The 19011-nt window shown below is 42.0% G+C and overlaps 1 protein-coding gene across 1 annotated transcript in view; it reads left to right on the top strand.

Annotated features, from left to right (window-relative positions):
• Positions 1–19011, top strand: part of sec61b (SEC61 translocon subunit beta) — a 31213-nt gene that overhangs the window by 277 nt on the left and 11925 nt on the right. Inside the window, exons 2-3 of the mRNA XM_072575563.1 lie at positions 85–214; positions 6415–6518. Of these exons, the coding sequence (XP_072431664.1) occupies positions 212–214; positions 6415–6518 (107 nt within the window). The 5' untranslated portion in view covers positions 85–211. The remainder of the gene's footprint in view (positions 1–84; positions 215–6414; positions 6519–19011) is intronic.

Genomic DNA, 19011 nt, shown 5'->3' with positions numbered 1-19011 from the left:
GCTGCGGGGTTTTCGTTTATTTTTTTCTTCTTTAGAATTTCGAAAGGTGTTTTAACCTTCGTTGCGCCGTGTTTCTTTTGTCAGGCGGTGTAAGGACACCAAAACAGCAGTTGGGGGCGGGGTCCTGAGTTGAGTGTCGTGGCCACATTAGGAGAGCGCGACGGCTCGAGCGGAGTGAAGTCTAACAGAGGGGTCGGTGTCACAGAACAATATGGTAATAACCCATTGTCCACAGCGCGAGTGTCTCCCGCCAGGTGTTATGCCGCCGGGCTAGAGTTCCAGAGCAGGGCAGTGCTAGGGGCGCGTGCGGCAACGGGCAGCTTCGAGAAGGTTACAAAGCAACGGAGAGTTGGTAGGGCCCACCAAGGCCTTCAACTTCTCTGACTGCCGCACGTTCAACATTTCACCAACAATGTCCCAGAGCAGGAGAAAATACATCCATCCTGTCCCTGATCTCTTTTCTCGTGGATGACACAGGTCCGTGTTCCGGCGTTTGAGTTTGTTTGTTTGTTTGTTGGAACTCCTCGCAAGGTTTCTGACTGACAACAACGCCACGTCAGCAGTGTTCAAAACCCGGATGCCTCGAACTAAGCTAAATGCGTTTGCAGTAATGAAATTACACACCAGTGAATCAAACATGGTCGGGAAAGTACTGGAACAAATGTTCTTTGGGGCGGATTTAATCTCCACTTGGGCTAATCAACGCTGGAGAAACTCAGCTTCGAGTCTGCTCAGCTCTGAAGTCGTACTGACTTGCAACGTCAGTTCTGTTTCTCCACAGATGCTGCCAGACCTGCTGAGTTTTTCTGTCACCTTATGTATTTGTTTCAGATTTCTAGCATCCACAAGGATGAATCAAAGCTAGACAGCATGGCTTTGTTTGGGAGGGATCAAATCTTCATTTCCTGAAGATGGGCTCATGCCCGAAACGTCGATTCTCCTGCTCCTTGGATGCTGCCTGAACTGCTGCGCTTTTCCAGCAACACGTTTTCAGCAGGGATCAAATCTAACAAATTTCTATTTTTCGAGGCGGTGACTGGCTGTGTGAGTGAGGGTAGTGCAGTTGACGTAGTCTGGATGCCCCAAGGTCTTCCATGATAGGTTCGTTAAGAAATTAAGAACCCATGGAATCCAGGGCAATTTGGCAAATTGGATCCAAAAGTGGATTAGTGGCAGAAAGCAGAGTGTGGTTGAAGAGTGTTTTTATGACTGGAACCGTGTCCAATGTTATACCAGACGGTTTGTGGTGTACATTAATGATATAGACATGACTGTAGGACAAATAATCAGTAAGTTCACATGCCATGAAGAATAGTGGTATGTTAAAGGCCTTAGACTGCAATATCGATGGACTGAAGAGTGAAAAACGAAATGTAATCCTGAAATGTGTGGAGTGATGTATTTTGGGAGGACTAACAAAGCAAGGGAGTACATGTTGAATGGTAGGAAGCTCAAAGTACAGGGAATTAAAGGGGCCTTAATGTGTGTATCTGTAGATCCTAGAAGACAGCACATTATATAGATGGATAAAAGGGCATTTCGGATACTTGAGTTTATTTTTCAAGAGGTTGAACACAAATGTAAGGAGGTATATGTAATTTTAGTTGGGCCACATAGAGTGATGTACAGCATGGAAACAGACCCTTTGGTCCAACAAAATATCCCAACCCAATCTAGTTCCACCTGGCCCATATCCCTCCAAAGCCTTTCTTTTTTTATTGTTTTTTCCAAAATCTCCTGTGTATTTTTTTCTTTTTTTCCCCCTCTTTTTTACTGCTAACCCCCACACTACCGCCGAACTGCAGTAGTGCTTATTTTTTCCCCAGCACCCATGTTGAGAGTCTGCAGGTGTGAGACACGAGGTGTATGAATCCAAAGCCTTTCTATTCATATACCCATCCAGATGCCTTTTTAAATGTTGCAATTGTACTTGTCTCCACCACTTCCTCTGCAGCTCATTCCATACATATACCACCCTCTGCGTGAAAAAGTTGTCCCTTAGGTCTCTTTTAGATCTTTCTCCTCTCACCCTAAACCTATACCCTCTAGTTCTGGACTCCCCCACCCCAGGCAAAAGACCTTGTCTATTTACCCTATCTGTGCCCCTCATGAATTTATAAACCTCTATAAGGTCACCCCTCAGCCTGCAATACTCTTGGGAAAAAAAGCCCCAGCCTATTCAGCCTCTCCCTATAGCTCAAATCCTCCAACCCTGCAGCATGCTTGTAAATTTTTTCTGAACCCTTTCATGTTTCACAACATCTTTCCAATAGGAAGGAGACCGAATTGCATGCAATATTCCAAAAGTGGCCTAACCAATGTCTGGTACAGCTGCAACATGACTTCCAGCTCCTGTACTCAATACTCCTGATCAATAAAGGAAAGCATACCAAAAGCCTTCTCCACTAACCTACCTAACTGCGACTTTACTTTCAAAAAACTGTAAACCTGCACTCCAACGTCTCTCTGTTCAGCACACTCCCTAAGCCTTTACCATTAAGTGTATAAGTCCTGCTAAGATTTGCTTTCCCAAAATACAGCACCTCGCATTTATCTAAATTAAACTCCATCCGCCACTCCTCAGCCCATTGGCCCATCTGATCAGGATCCCATTGTAATCCGAGGTAGCTTTCACTGTCCACTACATTTTCAATTTTGGTGTCATCTGCAAACTTAGGCTCACATCCAAATGATGAAAAGTAGTGGACCAGCAAGTGATCCTTGTGGCACTCCACTGGTCACCGGTCTCCAGTCTCCAGTCTGAAAAACAACCCTGCACTACCACCCTGTGTCTTCCACCTTTGAGCTGGTCCTGTATCCAAATGGCTAGTTCTCCCTGTATTTCATGAGATCTAACCTTACTAACCAGTCTCCCAAGGGGAACCTTGTCGAATACCTTACTGAACCCCATAGAGGTCACATCTACTGCTCTGCCCTCATCAATCCTCTTTGTTACTTCAGAAAACACAATCATATTTGTGAGACATGATTTCCCATGCACAAAGCCATGTCGACTATCCCTAATCAATCCTTGCCTTTCCAAATACATGTACATCCTGTCCCTCAGGATTCCCTCCAACAACTTGTCCCCCACTGACATCAGGCTCACTGGTCTATAGTTCCCTTGCTTGTCTTTACCACCCTTCTTAAACAGTGGCACCACGTTCGCCAACTTCCAGTCTTCCAGCACCTCACCTGTGACTATCGATGATATAACTATCTCAGCAAGCGGCCCAGCAATCACTTCCCTCGCTTCCCACAGAGTTCTAGGGTACACTTGATCAGATCCTGGGAGTTTATCTACTTTTATGCGTCTCAAGACATCGAGCACTTCCTCCTCTGTAATATGGACATTTTTCAAGATGTCACCACCTATTTCCCTATATTTTCTATTTTCTATTGTGTGCAGTTATTGTCACATGATAGGAAGGATGTGATGAGAGAGAGTATTGAGAAGATTCACCAGAATATTGCCTGGGCTGTAGCAATCCTGGTACAAAAAGAGACTAGATATGCTGAAGTTTCTTTCCTTGGAACAGGGAAGGCTGGACAGGGGACCTGATTGAGGTAAACAAAGCTGTGAGGGAAAAGATTTTGGGCTGAAGTTCCCTTTTCTGTGCTATAAAATCTTTGACTGTCTGAAATGTTTTTTAATTGAATAAAATGGAACAGGTTTACAACATAATTGTCATAACTTAGTGGATTGGTGTAAATATGAACTGGTTTAGGTAGTTTTCATTCTCCGAATTTTGATTTCACCCAATGCAATTTTTTTTTGTGCTAACTTGTTTATTGCAATGGCTTTTATTATCTTAACATTAGAACTATGGAAATAAAATAACTCATTGCAAAAAGATTGGTGAGAGGTAGGAAAGTTTGAATCCTGTTCTGTACTTCATAACTTATGTAAGGTTAGCTACCCTGGAAAAGCCTTGGAAGGACTCAGAAAAGATTGAAATATCATAATCCTACCGGCAGACAAAGGGCACATGGCCGTCATTCTGAATAGGACACAATATAGAGGAATCTCAGTTATCTGGCATTTGATTATCTGAACATTGGATTATCCAGCAAGATCGCAAGGTGCCAGTGTTTGGCTCAACAATGTTGTCTGGCATCTGATTGTCCGGAATTCAATTAACCAAATGAAATACTCTCCACCTGTGTCCTTTGGATAATCAAGTTTCCTCGGTACATTGAAAAAGCAAACACAATACTCGCAGATACTAATACTGACCACCAGGTGACGATGGACCTGACTCCACAGCTAGAAAACTGTATTACAGCATCCTTGAGGAAATTTCACAAGACAAGTTAAATTAACAAGACAGACCTCCAAACAATGAAACCTGAAGGATCCAACACACCCCGTTTTGATGGATTACCAAAGGTACGTAAACAAGGTACCCTTCTCAGACCCATAGTCTCACTTCCTGGTACACCAACATACAGACTAGCAAAGGAACTAGTAGAAGACTCAAGCCACTCCACCCAGGAATTCCTTAGAATCATCAAAGAACCAAGGTAAAGGATGATGAGGTCATGGTTTCCTTCCATGTGACAGCCCACAACCCACTTCACCTTCAGCGCCAAGGCCTACACACCAATCAATGCGATGCCTATAGGATCACCAATACCAGGACTCTTAGCAGAGGTTAGAACGGACAGACCTTCCCACGATCCAGCTTTGGGTCCACTATATGGATGGCACTTTGTCATCATGAAATGCAACAAATTAGAAGAAACTCACAAACACATGAACAACATCCTTACCAGTATAAAGTTCACCAAAGAGGAAGAGAACAACAACAGACTCCCTTTCTAGACATCATGATAGAACGCAAAGCCAATGGAGAGCTACATAGCATCTACAGGAAAGTCAAACACGCTGACTAGATACTCAACTACAAGAGCAATCATCCCAACACCCACAAATGGAGCTGCATCAGGACATTATTTAAATGAGCCCCAACACACTGCAGCACCCAGGAACTAAGAGAAGCCGAAGAAAAATACCTGTACAATGTATTCAGGAGCAACGGCTACCCGAGAAGCACAGTCCACCAATTCCTACAAAACAAACCTAAACAAGAAGACAGATCATGCCCAGAAATTGTAGCCACTCAGCCATACATAAAGATATCTCTGAGATGACGACCAGACTACTCTGGTCCCGAGGCATCATGGTAGCCCACAAACCTACCACCACGTTGAAACAGCTCCTGATGAAATTCAAGGACCCCATACCAACAATCAGCAGAACGAATGTCATATACAAAATACCCTGCAAGGACTGCAACAAACATTGCATTGGAAAAAACGGGCATGAAACTAGCTACCAGAATACATGCCACCCAAAGACATGATCAACTATCACTAGTGTCCATACACACAGACGAAGAGGGAAATCAGTTCAACTGGGACAATACATCCATCCTGCGACAGGCTAAACAAAGCCATGCATGGGAATTCCTAGAGGCCTGGCATTTCAACTAGAACTTCATTAATAAACATATTGATTTGGACCCCATTTACCAATCTCTCAGAAAAAGAACCAGAAGTGATATCACCCACCATAACAGACTAAGACACACACATAGCAAGTGGGACAAAACACCAGTGCTTCATCGGAGGCTCACGCATGAAGTTACCTAGCATAGTGACAAAATGTCTGAGAACAAATATACCAGCACAGTGAGCAAACGTACAATCTGAGCTAAACATTATCTCCAAAATCGCAAATAGCTACCCCAGTTTCTTAATGCTATTGAAAATTTCATGAGAGCATGTAAAGGAGAGATATGTAAGTCCATTGTCATATTGACTTTTATTTTTTTCCCTAACAGTGAGGATTCCAAAAGCACTTTGTCACTAAATTTAGGTTAAATACTTCAATGCAGTATGTTATATATTGGGCATGCTCTCTGATGTCTAATGTTAAATTGACACATAGTGTGCTTTTCATTTAAGTTTCTGGAAGTGAAACCTGTATATTCATTTGTCTGTGAAAATGAATAATGGTGGTTCTGATAATAGGTCATCAATCTCAAACATTAATCCTTTTTCTGTCCTTGGAAATATTTCCAGCTATTTCTGTTATTAGGGTCTATTTCTATGCATTTATCTTGACACCAACTAAGATTACATTGCAGATATGGCACAAACTCCACATTAATCCCTTAAAACAAATTCAGTGTGTTGAGAAACTTGACCGTTGAAACTATTTAGGTTCAGGGTGACATTAAAGTATAAATCAATATACTGTGTGGTGCTACTATATTTTACTTCACTGTTTTTAAGCCTTAAAACATAAGATCAAAAAACTGTTTGAGTCAAAATGATCAGTGCCAATTGTTTGGTAGGTTGAGAGTATTTTATTCTCTCGATGCTAACATTTTGTTTTGTATCGTTTAGCCTGGACCTGCTGCAAGTGCAACAAATGTCGGTGCCTCTAGCCGATCACCTAGCAAAGCAGTCACACCTCGGAATGCTGGTGGTGGTTCCACAGTGAGGCAGAGGTAAGTAACATAAAAATGATGTACTACATGTGAGCTAGCATTTGTTTTCAGTAATATTACGGAGACATGGCTAGATCAGGGACAGGATTGGCTGTTGCAGGTTCCAGGGTTTAAATGTTTTAGTAGGGTCAGAGGTGGGGGTAAAAGAGGGGGGGGTGTGGCTTTGCTTGTCAAAGATAGTATTACAGCGGTGGAAAGGAAGATGGATGAAGATTTGCCATCTGAGGTAGTTTGGGTTGAGGTTAGGAATAGGAGAGGTGAGGTCACCCTGTTAGGAGTCTTTTACAGGCCTCCTAATAGTCCTAGAATCGTTGAAGAAAGGATTGCGAAGATGATTCAGGAGAAGAGTGACAGTAATAGGGTGATTGTTATGGGAGACTTTAACTTTCCTGATATTGATTGGGAAAGCTATAGCTCAAGTTCGTTAGATGGGTCAGTGTTTGTGCAATGTGTGCAGGAGAGTTTCCTGACACAATATGTAGATAAGCCAACAAGAGGTGAGGCCATACTGGATTTGGTTCTGGGTAACGAACCAGGCCAGGTATTAGAACTAGAGGTAGGTGAGCACTTTGGGGACAGTGACCACAATTCGGTGATTTTTAGTCTCGTGATGGGGAGGGATAAGTGTGTACTACAGGGCAAGAGTTATAGCTGGGGGCAGGGAAATTATGATGCGTTGAGGCATGACTTAGGATGTGTGGATTGGAAAAGTAGATTCCAAGGCAAGAGCGTAATTGATATGTGGAACTTGTTCAAGGAGCAACTATTGAGTGTCCTTGATAAGTACGTACCTATCAGGCAGGGAGGAAAGGGTCGTGTGAAGGAGCCGTGGTTTAATAAGGAGTTGGAATCCCTAGTTAAATGGAAGAGGGCGGCCTTTGTAAAGATGAGGCGTGAAGGTTCAATAGGGGCGATTGAGAGTTATAAGGTAGCCCGGAAGGACCTGAAGAGAGAGCTAAGAGCAGCAAGGAGGGGACATGAAAGGTCCTTAGTTGGTAGGATTAGGGAAAACCCTAAGGCTTTCTATAGGTATGTTAGGAATAAAAGAATGACTAGGGAAGGAATAGGTCCAATCAAGGATAGTAATGGGAAGTTGCGTGTGGAGGCTGAAGAGATTGGGGAGGCGCTGAATGAATACTTTTCGTCAGTATTCACTCAGGAACAGGACATTGTTGTCGATACGAATACTGGGGCACGAATAAGTAGAATGGATGGCTTTGAGATATGTAGAGAAGAGGTGTTGGAAATTCTGGCAAGGGTGAAAATAGATAAGTCCCCTGGGCCTGATGGCATTTATCCTAGGATTCTCTGGGAAGCAAGGGAGGAGATTGCAGAGCCATTGGCCTTGATTTTTGTGTCCTCTTTGTCTACAGGAGTAGTGCCAGAGGACTGGAGGCTAGCAAACGTGGTTCCCTTGTTCAAGAAGGGGAGTAGGGATAATCCTAGTAACTATAGGCCAGTGAGTCTCACTTCTGTTGTGGGCAAAGTCTTAGAGAGAATTATAAGGGATAGGATTTATGCACATCTGGATAAGAATGATGTGATCAAGGATAGTCAGCATGGTTTTGTGAAGGGCAGGTCGTGCCTCACAAACCTTATTGAATTCTTTGAGAAGGTGACGAAGGAGGTAGATGAGGGGAAAGCGGTAGATGTAGTATATATGGATTTTAGTAAGGCGTTTGATAAGGTCCCCCATGGTAGGCTACTGCAGAAAATACAGAGATATGGCATTGAGGGTGAGTTGGAGGTTTGGATTAGGAATTGGCTCTCTGGAAGAAGACAGAGGGTAGTAGTTGATGGCAAAGATTCATCTTGGAGTGCCGTCACTAGTGGTGTTCCGCAAGGATCTGTTTTGGGACCATTGCTGTTTGTCATTTTTATAAATGACCTGGAGGAAGGGTTAGAAGGTTGGGTGAGCAAGTTTGCGGATGATACGAAAGTCGGAGGAGTTGTAGACAGTGAGGAAGGATATGGCAGGTTACAGCGGGATATAGAGAAGCTGCAGAGCTGGGCAGAAAGGTGGCAAATGGAGTTCAATGTAGCTAAGTGTGAAGTGATTCACTTTGGTAAGAGTAATAAAAAGATGGATTACTGGGCTAATAGTAGACTACTTGGTAGTGTGGAAGAGCAGAGGGATCTTGGTGTCCATGTACACAGATCTCTGAAAGTTGCCACCCAGGTAAATAGTGCAGTGAAGAAGGCATATGGCGTACTGGCTTTTATTGGTAGAGGAATTGAGTTCCGGAGTCCTGAGGTCATGCTGCAGTTGTATAAGACTCTGGTGCGGCCGCTTCTGGAATATTGTGTGCAGTTTTGGTCGCCATACTATAGGAAGGATGTGGAGGCACTGGAACGGGTGCAGAGGAAGTTTACCAGGATGTTGCCTGGTATGGTAGGAAGATCCTATGAGGAAAGGCTGAGGCACTTGGGGTTGTTTTCTTTGGAGAAAAGAAGGTTTAGGGGTGATTTGATAGAGGTGTACAAGATGATTAGGGGGTTAGATAGGGTTGACAGTGAGAACCTTTTTCCGCGTATGGAGTCAGCTATTACAAGGGGGCATAGCTTTAAATTAAGGGGGGGTAGATATAGGACTGATGTTAGGGGTAGGTTCTTCACTCAGCGAGTCGTAAGATCATGGAATGCCCTGCCAGTAGCAGTAGTGGACTCTCCCTCTTTATGGGTATTTAAGCGGGCATTGGATAGGTATATGGAGGATAGTGGGTTAGTGTAGGTTAGGTGGGCTTTGATCGGCGCAACATCGAGGGCCGAAGGGCCTGTACTGCGCTGTATTGTTCTATGTTCTATGTTCTAATATGCAAAATGACAATGGATTGGAAATTGGCTGTGCTTAATCTTTTTATCTTGATTTGATTGTTGGTAATGTTATTTAAAATGTTCTTGGAAAAGTCAGCAGTTTTTAGGTACTAAGGCTACCAATGTCTATTAAAAGATCTCCTTAAAAACACTTTGAACTTTTAAGATTTATACTTGAGATACATATACATAAATAATCCCAAACGTTTGCACTTGAGGTGAATTGAACTTATTTTGCTGATTAATTTTAAGGCGTGTGTGAACATTAAGGAATTTGTAAGGTGAGTATTATAAAGGGATTTAATTTCAGTCATCTATACTATAACTGTTTCCAATTTAGAAATAAAATTAAAAATCAAATTGAGCTTTTGCAAGACACAATTAATGACAAAATATTAAGTTGAATATAACTGCATCGGTTTATGTTTATTTTAAATAAATGAAGTTATTCTAATGAGCATTTGTCATTTCCTGTTATGGCAGTGAAATGTATATGATACTAATATTAAAAATATATTTAATGGCAGTGAGCAATATGTTGTATATTATGAGGCAACTGTTCAGGCCAAATGCTTTTATATGTAATAGCATTGAGTTCTTTGATTGCGTAAGGAATAAACACACTGCTTGACACAGAAACAAGCCATTCCAAACAGAAAGTCATTAATTGAGTCTTGGTCTGTACTGTTCCAACTACAGAACCATTACTTAAACCAATGTCCTTTGACTCTGTATGGCTTGTTACATTGTTGAAATAGGGGTTTGTTTACAATTGTAAATGAGACCATAGTGGGATCAAGTTAAAAATCACACAACACCAGATTATAGCCCACAGGTTTCTTAGGAAGCATTAGCTTTCGGGACGCTACTCCTTCAACCACCTGATGAAGCAGCAGCACTCCGAAAGCTAGTGTTTCCAAATAAACCTGTTAGATTATAAACTGGTATTGAGGTAAACAGCAGCACCTCCAAATCATAATGAGGAAAAGATTTCTAATGGTTTTGATACTTCCATAATCTAACACATAATTATCTTGTCATTCATGAGTGATGTATATTTGTGGTAAGCAATTAAGGTTTCTGGGTACATAGGAACAATACCACATAGAGAATCATTACCTTTAGGAGAAACAAAAAAAAGTTAGATTTTCGCATTCTTAGAAAATGATAGAGATAGTTAATTTGCATAATGTTTAACATCTTTGGGGAGACCTATTGGATGCAGCAATATGTACTGATCATATTACAATTATGTAAGGTGGATTGTTCAGAAGACTAGTTTCCATATTATACAAGAGATGGGAAATTGTGAAAAATATGTAGAGCTTTATTGACTGAAGTTGCAATTCAGTTGCTTTATTTTTTATCCTTTTGAGTGTGGGTATCACTAGCAAGGCTAATATTTGTAACCCTAACCTAACTGAACTTGAACTGATTTACTTTTGGGTCCTTTCAGAGGACTCTTTAAAACAACCACATTACTTTGATTCTGTCAGATGTAGACCAGACCAGTTACAATGGCAGATTCACTTCCCTAAAGGACAATCATTTTTTATAAAAGTCAATGATAATTTCATAAACACCATTACTAAGACAAACTTTATATTCCCAGATTTAATTAATCAAATTCAAACTCCAGTTGCTGTGATGGTAGGATTTGAATCCATGTCCCCAGTGCGTTCGTCTGAGCCTGCGGATTACCAGTCTAGTAACATTGCCACTATGGAACCCCTCCACTATTTGATAATTAGTGTTCTAAAGTGCTAACTCAGTTCTTTAGTAGATGAGTGAGAACGTTTCATACGTTATGTTAAAGTATTTGGCTTTGAGGAAAATCAGCCTCAATAAGCTATTGACTTGTAGAGGATGGCATTGTGAAATGGCGAAATGTTGGCATATCAACAAATACTGCTTGTTTTAATGAAGAAGAGTGCAGTTTATTTGAACAGTTATGTCTGAAATTGTCTAAGTTGTAATGTTTAGTAATTAGTTGTATGAAATACAAATTTGAAAATCACATTTTAGAACTATTAAGTATTCATAAAAATCTGTTGTGTTTCCTATTCCATGTAAAAATAAGAGAAAATCAATTACTTTCCTTTCCTTCCTCTGTTCATTTTGCTGAAACTGTTCTGTGAAAAGTCATGTAGTGTGTGGGAAGTGAAAAATGCTAATGTAGTGATTCATGTCTCTCAGTACTGGTAGGAGCTAAAGAGAATAGTGAGAAAAGATCACATCTTTTCTGATTAGAACAATTATTATTGAATTTATATAGCATTCTGATCTGCTGTACTTAACTGTGCTTTCTTGCTCAATGTTCCTTGTGCCCTATTGAACATGTTAATTCTCAAAAGTTTTCATCAATATTTTCAGTTCTCTTTTGACATTGTTTCAGCTCGCATCTAATTTTCAGCCTATACCCCTACTCGAATCCTATTGTTTCTGCCCTTGGTGTCTTCACCCGTCATAACCATACAATTCAGAATTCTCTCCCGAAAGCTCTTGAATTTGCTCAATCATTTCCCACCCCACTGATGCACTTCCACCACCTCCATTAGTTCTGCATTCCCTCAGTTCTCCACATACCAAATGTCTCGAACATAACCTTCCCCAACAAATCCCATGATGACTTTCTCATGGAATGAGTTGAGTTAAGGTCATTGGGTCCACCAGTGGCATTTGATCAGTAGGCGAAAGTGAGGACTGCAGATGCTGGAGATTAGATTCGAGAGTGTGGTGCTGGAAAAGCACAGCAGGTCAGGCAGCATGAGGAGCAGGAGAGTCGGCGTTTCGGGCAAAAGCCCATCATCAGGAATGAGGCTGTGAGCCGAGGGGTTGGTGAGATAAATGGGAGGGGGGTGGAGCTGGGGGGCAGGTAGCTGAGAGTGCGATAGGTAGGTGGAGATGGGGGTAATGGTGATAGGTCAGAGAGGAAGGTGGAGCGGATAGGTGAGAAGGAAGAGGTGCAGGTGGGACAGGTCATGAGGTCAGTCCCAAGTTGGAAGGTTGGATCTGGGATAAAGTGGGGGGAAGGAAATGAGGAAACTGGTGAAATCCACATTGATGCCATGGGGTTGGATGGTCCCTGGCAGGAAGATGAGGCGTTCTTCCTACACCGTTGGGTGGTTAGGGAGTGGCGATGGAGGAGGCCCAGGACCTGCATGCCCTTGGCCAAGTTGGGGGAGTTGAAATGTTCGACCACAGGGTGATGGGGTTAGTTGCTGTGGATATCCCGGAGATATTCTCTGAAGCACTCTGCAAGGAGGTGTCTTGTGTCCTCAACGTAGAGTAGGCATCCGATACACTGGGGAAACAGGACGCCTATTCGCAGAGAGCTTCAGAGAACATCTCCGGTACACCCGCACCAACCAACCCCACTGTCCCGAGGCTGAACACTTCATCTCCTCCCTCGCCCACTCTGCAATGGGCATGCAGGTCCTGGGCCTCCTCCATCGCCAAGCCCTTACCACCGACTCCTGGAGGAAAAACGCTTCACCTTCTGCCTCAGGACCCTCAAACCCCATGTCTTTAATGTGGATTTCACCAGTTTCCTCATTTCCCCTCCTCCCACCTTATCCCAGATTAGATTAGATTCCTTATAGTATGGAAACAGGCTATTTTGGCCCAACGAGTCCACACCGACCCTTCGAAGAGTAACCCACCCAGACCCATTCCCCTACCCTATATTTACCCCTGAGTAATGCACCTAACACTGGGCAATTTAACATGATCAGTTCACCTGACCTGCACATCTTTGGACAGTGGGAGGAAACCGGAACATCCGGAGGAAACCCACGCACACATGGAGAATGTGCAAACTCCACACAGACAGTCGCTCGAGGCTGGAATTGAACTTGAGTACCTGGTGCTGTCTGGCAGCAGTACTAACCACTGAGCCATCGTGCTGCCTCCAACCTTCCAACTTGGCACCGCCCTCATGACCTGTCCTACCTGTCCATCTTTCTTCCCACCTATCTGCTCCACCCTCCCCTCCGACCTATCACTTTGCCCCCACCTCCATCCGCCCATTGCACGCTCAGCTACCTTCTCCCCCAGCCCCAACTCCCTCCCATTTATCTCACCACCCCCTTGGCGCACAGCCTCATTGCTGATGAAGGGCTTTTGCCTGAAACATCAACTCTCCTGCCCCTCGGATACTGCCTGACCTGCTGTGCTTTTCCAGTACCACACATTTGATCAGTAGGACTGAGAGAGGGCAACAGTGATTTTCCCAGACACTTTCCTTCCTGCATTATATTTTTTCTATCCTATCGCTAATAGAACATGCATTGCTTTTGTAGTTTTTAATTTAAAATATTTCATGGTATAACTTTGTCAGTATTTCCTGACACATAGATGTTTCACAGCTGATTTCCCATTCCTTTAAGTGAAATAAATTTTTACAGCATTTATATCTTTCTTTTTGTATTGCCATACTTTGGAGTTGTCTTTACATTTTTAAAGGCTGTCCATGACTAAAGAGAATGTTATTAGTTAAGTGTATGAGAGTTTCCATTGATCACAGACTCTTATTGAGTCATGCTTTGCTGTGTTGACATTTAGCCATTTTAGCTATGACTGGATTAACAAGTTTCAACATTTGACATTGGTTAATTGACTCGTTAGCTGCTTGTAAAGTGTTAAAGGATAATTAATACTGCACCATGTGATTAGCTGTTACTTTTTTCATTGCTGTTAACATTGCATTGTCAGAAGTTGTGCATTTCAAGGCAGCTGCTATTAACCTTAGAAGCAAAACAGACTTTTCTGTAAAGAATGTTGATCATGGCTTGTAGATGCTTCAATGTCCAAATAAGATAATTAGAATTTTAAAAAAAATATCTGGCCAGTCCACATTTCACTCATTTCAACAAAATAGTTGTTCAAAGATTGAATGAAACAAATACTGATTTTCAGTAAACTTTGACTTGCATAAATGCCCAATGGTATGTAATAAAAGGCCATTTCTGGCACAGTTCATTTTTGTGTGATTGTATAGAACTATCAGTGTAAATTCAATTAGCATGTCTGGTAATGGGGGAAAAAAAAATCCCAGTTTCAATTTGTGTATGGAGAGAATTTCTACACCTGTTTGAGGTTTCCTGACCAGATGTCCTAGATATCTAAAAACAATGGCTGCAAAGATAGTGAATACACTTGTTGTAACCTTTCAAAATTCCCTAGATTTTAGTAAGTTCCCAGCAGATTGGGATAATACCAATTTAGCATCATTAGTCAAGAATTGACAAGACAGTAAATGAGAAAGTAAAAGTCGGTTTTTCTGACATCTACCATAGGAAAATGTCTCAGTCCATGGCTAACATGGTCGTAATAAGGTTTTGTATTAAGATTTTATAAATTAGGCAAATTCAAAATGGTTTTCTGAAAAAGGTATTGGGCATGTCAAATCTATTGGAGTTCTTTTGAGATTGCAATAAGAGAAGTGAGTAAAGCGAGATCTGTAAATATGTTCTGGATTTCCAAAAGTTATTCAATAAGGTGCCACATAAAAAGTTATTACACACAATAAGAGCTCATGTTGGTGATGATATATTAGCATAGATTGACTAATTAGCAGGAAACAGGCAGTTGGGATAAATGGGTCAAATTCAGGTTTGAAAACTACCTAGTGGAATGTTACAGGGGATTAGTGCTGGGGTTTCAAATACTAACCATTTATATTAACGTAGATGAAGAGACAGACTGCTGCCAAATTTTGCTGACAATGCAAAGATAGGTAGGAAAGCTAGTCATTACAGGGGTACAAAGAGTCTTAGGTTGAGTTGGCATATGTACAGGACTCAAGACACTAATTCCACTACCTTTTTACAGATGCTGCCAGACCTGCTGAGTTTCACCAGTTTTAGTTATTGTTTCAAGGCAAATAGAATGAAAGTCATTATTGCAAGGGGGCTGGAAGTAGAAAAGTCTTGTTGCAACTATATTGGGCATTGATGATACAACACCAAAAGTACTTTAGGAGAAAGTGAGGATTGCAGATGCTGGAGACTACAGTCAAGAGGGTGGTGCTGCAAAAGGTCAGGCAGCATCCGAGGAGCAGGAGAATCGACATTTTGGGCGAAAGCCCTTCATCAGGAATGAGGCTGTGAGCCAAGGGGGTGGTGTGATAAATGGGAGGCGGGTGGGGCTGGGGGAAAGTAGCTGAGAATGAGATAGGTAGATGGAGATAGGGGTAATGGTGATAGGTCGGAGAGGAGGGTGGAGTGGAGTGGATAGGTAGGAAGGAAGAGGTACAGGTGGAACAGGTCATGAGGGTGGTGCTGAGTTGGAAGGTTTAATCTGGGATAAGGTGGGGGGAGGGGTGAAATCCACATTGATGCCATGGGGTTGGAGGGTCATGAGGCAGAAGATGAGGCATTCTTCCTCCAGACATCGGGTGGTGAGGGAGTGGCGATAGAAGAGACCCAGGACCTGCAAATCCTTGGCGGAGGGGGAGTTGAAGTGTTCGGCCACGTGGCGGTGGGGTTGTTGGTGCAGGTGTCCTGGAGATGTTCTCTAAAGCGCTCTGAGTAGGCGTCCAGTCTCCCCAATGTAGAGGTGACCACATTGGGAGCCATGGATACAGTAAATGATGTGTGGAAGTGCAGGTAAAACTCCAATGGATGTGGAAAGCTCCTTTGGGGCCTTGGATGGAGGTGAAGGGGGAATTTGGGAACAGGTTTTGCACTTCCTGCGGTAGCATGGCAAGGTGCTGGGCGGGGAGGGGAGGGTTGGTTGGTTGGGGTGGGGGGCGCGTAGACCTGAGAAGGGAGTCGCAAAGGGAATGGTCTTTACAGATCGGAGTGGGGAAGGAAATATATCTCTGGTGGTGAGGTCCATTTGTAGGTGGCAGAAATGACGGAGGATGATGTAAATACTGGAGTACTCTATAAACTTTTTGTCATATTGTTAAGGAGGTACATAATTTTATAAAAGCTGTCTAGAAAAGCTTCACCAGACTGATTCCTGGGAAGTAGGAGTTTAGAAAAGTGAGAGGTGATTTTATTGGAAGATAAGATTTTGAGAGGCTTGACAAAGTGGATGATGGGATGCTATTTCATCTTGGGTGGTGGGGAGTGGAACCTAGTACTAGGGGGCACAGTTTAAAATAAGGCTTCTACCATTTGGTATGAAGGTAAAGAGGAATTTCTTCTCATGGTAGGTTGTGCACATACGAAATGAAAATAGGATTCGTCCATTTAGCCCTTGAGTCTACTCCGCCATTCAGTAAGATCATGGCTGATCTGCTTGTTAGTGTTTCTGAGCAAATCTTCTCCACTGAGAGCAGTGGAGATTTGGTTATTGAATTTATTGAAAACTGAGTTTGATTTGATCAACAAGGGAGTTGAGGATTATGGGGAATAGGAAGGAAAGTGGTATAGAGGCTACAGTCAGATCACCTGATATTTTGAATGGCAATGCAGGCTTGAGGAGTGGAGTAATTTTCTCATGTATTTGTTATAATCTTATGGAAAGAGCTATTGAAATCCTTAATTTCAGTGTATCTATTCTGAATTTTGGTGAATGTGATATTTGGGCTGCAATTTATGCTAAACCTGGGCAGTATAGTGCTCGCTCCTTTTTCTTTGCTTGCTCTCTCTCTCTCTCTCTCTCCCCAAGTGAATAAGTCCCTCTTGGAACTTAGTCTGAAACCTTATTTTGTCTTACCCTCTCCTCCACAGTCTGCTTTAACACAGTTGGCTTTGACTGCTGAGTGAGATTCTAAGTGATTTGCCCTTGGCATTGCAGTACAGCCATCATCGATGCCAATCCTAACCACTAGGAGGTGTTTGAGTAGCTTGACAATGACCTGGTTTCCTTTTTTGATTATTTTTCTCTTTCTGCCCAATACCACCCCAAATTGAGCTACTGTCACTGTTTTCAGTATAATTATTGTTCATGATAAAATTGTACCTTTTACCTACATAGAGTATTGTTGAAAATTGGTCATAGTTTGTGCTTCATCTTTTATTACTTGTAGATCTAAACCTTTTATGATGGAGATTTAAACAAGTGCAATTTCTAGATAACAATAATGCAGTCCAGCTGAGAGCATGAATTCTGTAATGTCAGTAAATCTTGATCAAGAATTATATCGTGCAACCCCATAGGATAACGTGAAGTAAATTGCTATCAGAATAGTTTAAATACACAGGGCTCTTGTAATGTCTGTCATGTTACAGGGAATGTTGCATTGGATCTGTTGAGTTCTTTGTTGCACTGTTTCCTCCATTATTGGCGAAAACACAAGCAGCCACAACAACTGATGCAGGACTACTTTGGCGTGCTATTTATATAAATTTGATATGCTGGACAAATGCATGGTGCATTAGACAGAGTTCAAGTATGTTGTATTCTATTTATTTTTAAGTCAGTGCACTTCCAGTTGTTTCTGGTGTAAATTACTGAACAGGAACAAATCCTGATTGAAGTGACTGTTAGGAGAATGGACGATGTGTCCCAGGAGGATGACTGTTAGAAAAAAGAATTAGAGTTCAAGAGATGCCACTTTATTTGTCATTGTTATATTGTCCATACAGGGAAAGCTGGTCTTGGTCATCTGGATAGTAGAAAGAAAAGTATAGCTCTCCCTAGAAAACTTGCATAATCTGGTGATCCATTTTATTTTGGTTTAACATGAGTGGTATGCTGTCTAATGTAGTTTATAGGGATCACTTTCCCAACCCTATGCTTTACTTGATGGCTAGGGCCAAAGCCACAGTTACTTAGATTTGAGCTTTCCCCATATCAAGGTAATAATTCCAGCCAGAATGACTACCAAATTTAGGTGGGACGGTGAGGGTGGCAAAAAGAGTCTACAGAGGAGTAACGCTAGGATAGGTGAGTGAGCAAAAACTTGACAGAATGGAATGTAATGTGGGGAAATTCAGGCTTTTCACTTTGACAGGAAGAAAATAGGAACTGAATTGTTTAAATAGAGAAGGATCTAGTATGGGGCTTTGAAGGTCCTCTTGCATGAATCACAAAAAGCTTGCATGCAAGTTCAGGTAATCGGGAAGGCAAACGGGATACTGGCTGTTATTTAAAAGAAAAGAAAATATAAAAATAGGGAAGTCTTCCTAAAACTATATAAAGCACCAGTCAAACCATACTTAGAATACTGTGAACATTTTTGGTCCCTTTATCCAAGGAAAATATACTGACAGTGAAGACAGTCCAGAGAAAATTCAGCAGATTGATTCCGACCATGGTAGAATTTCTTTATGATGAGAAATCGAGAAGGTTCGGCTTGTACTCATTAAGAGTTTAGAAGAATGAGCAGTGACCTTATTGAAATGTGTAAGATTCTTTGGGGGCATGACAGGGTCAATGGAGGAGCTTGTTTCCTCTTCTGGAGAGTCTTGGATCAGAGGGCATAACTTCAGAATACGGCATTTTTTCATTTTAAGACTGAGCTAAGAAGAAATTTATTCTCCACAAAGGCTGAATTGTTCAGAACTTTCAAGACCAACATACAGATTTTGAGAAAGATACAGTAAAGTAATGGTGGGCTAAGGGGAGAAAGGCAGGAAAGTAGAGTTGAGGTTTATCAGATCAGCCTGATCTCCTCGAATAATAGAACAGACTCCATTAGCTGAATGACCGTTTCTTCTTTCCTACCCTTATGATCCATCCACACCTTGAATTAACATGTGGAAGCTGGCCAAAACTGGCTGCC

The sequence above is a fragment of the Chiloscyllium punctatum genome, chromosome 8, assembly GCF_047496795.1.
Source record: "Chiloscyllium punctatum isolate Juve2018m chromosome 8, sChiPun1.3, whole genome shotgun sequence".
NCBI classification, from domain to species: Eukaryota; Metazoa; Chordata; class Chondrichthyes; order Orectolobiformes; family Hemiscylliidae; genus Chiloscyllium; species Chiloscyllium punctatum.
The sequence above is the reverse complement of the archived record's forward strand: the minus strand, read 5'-3'. Positions and strand labels throughout refer to the sequence as shown.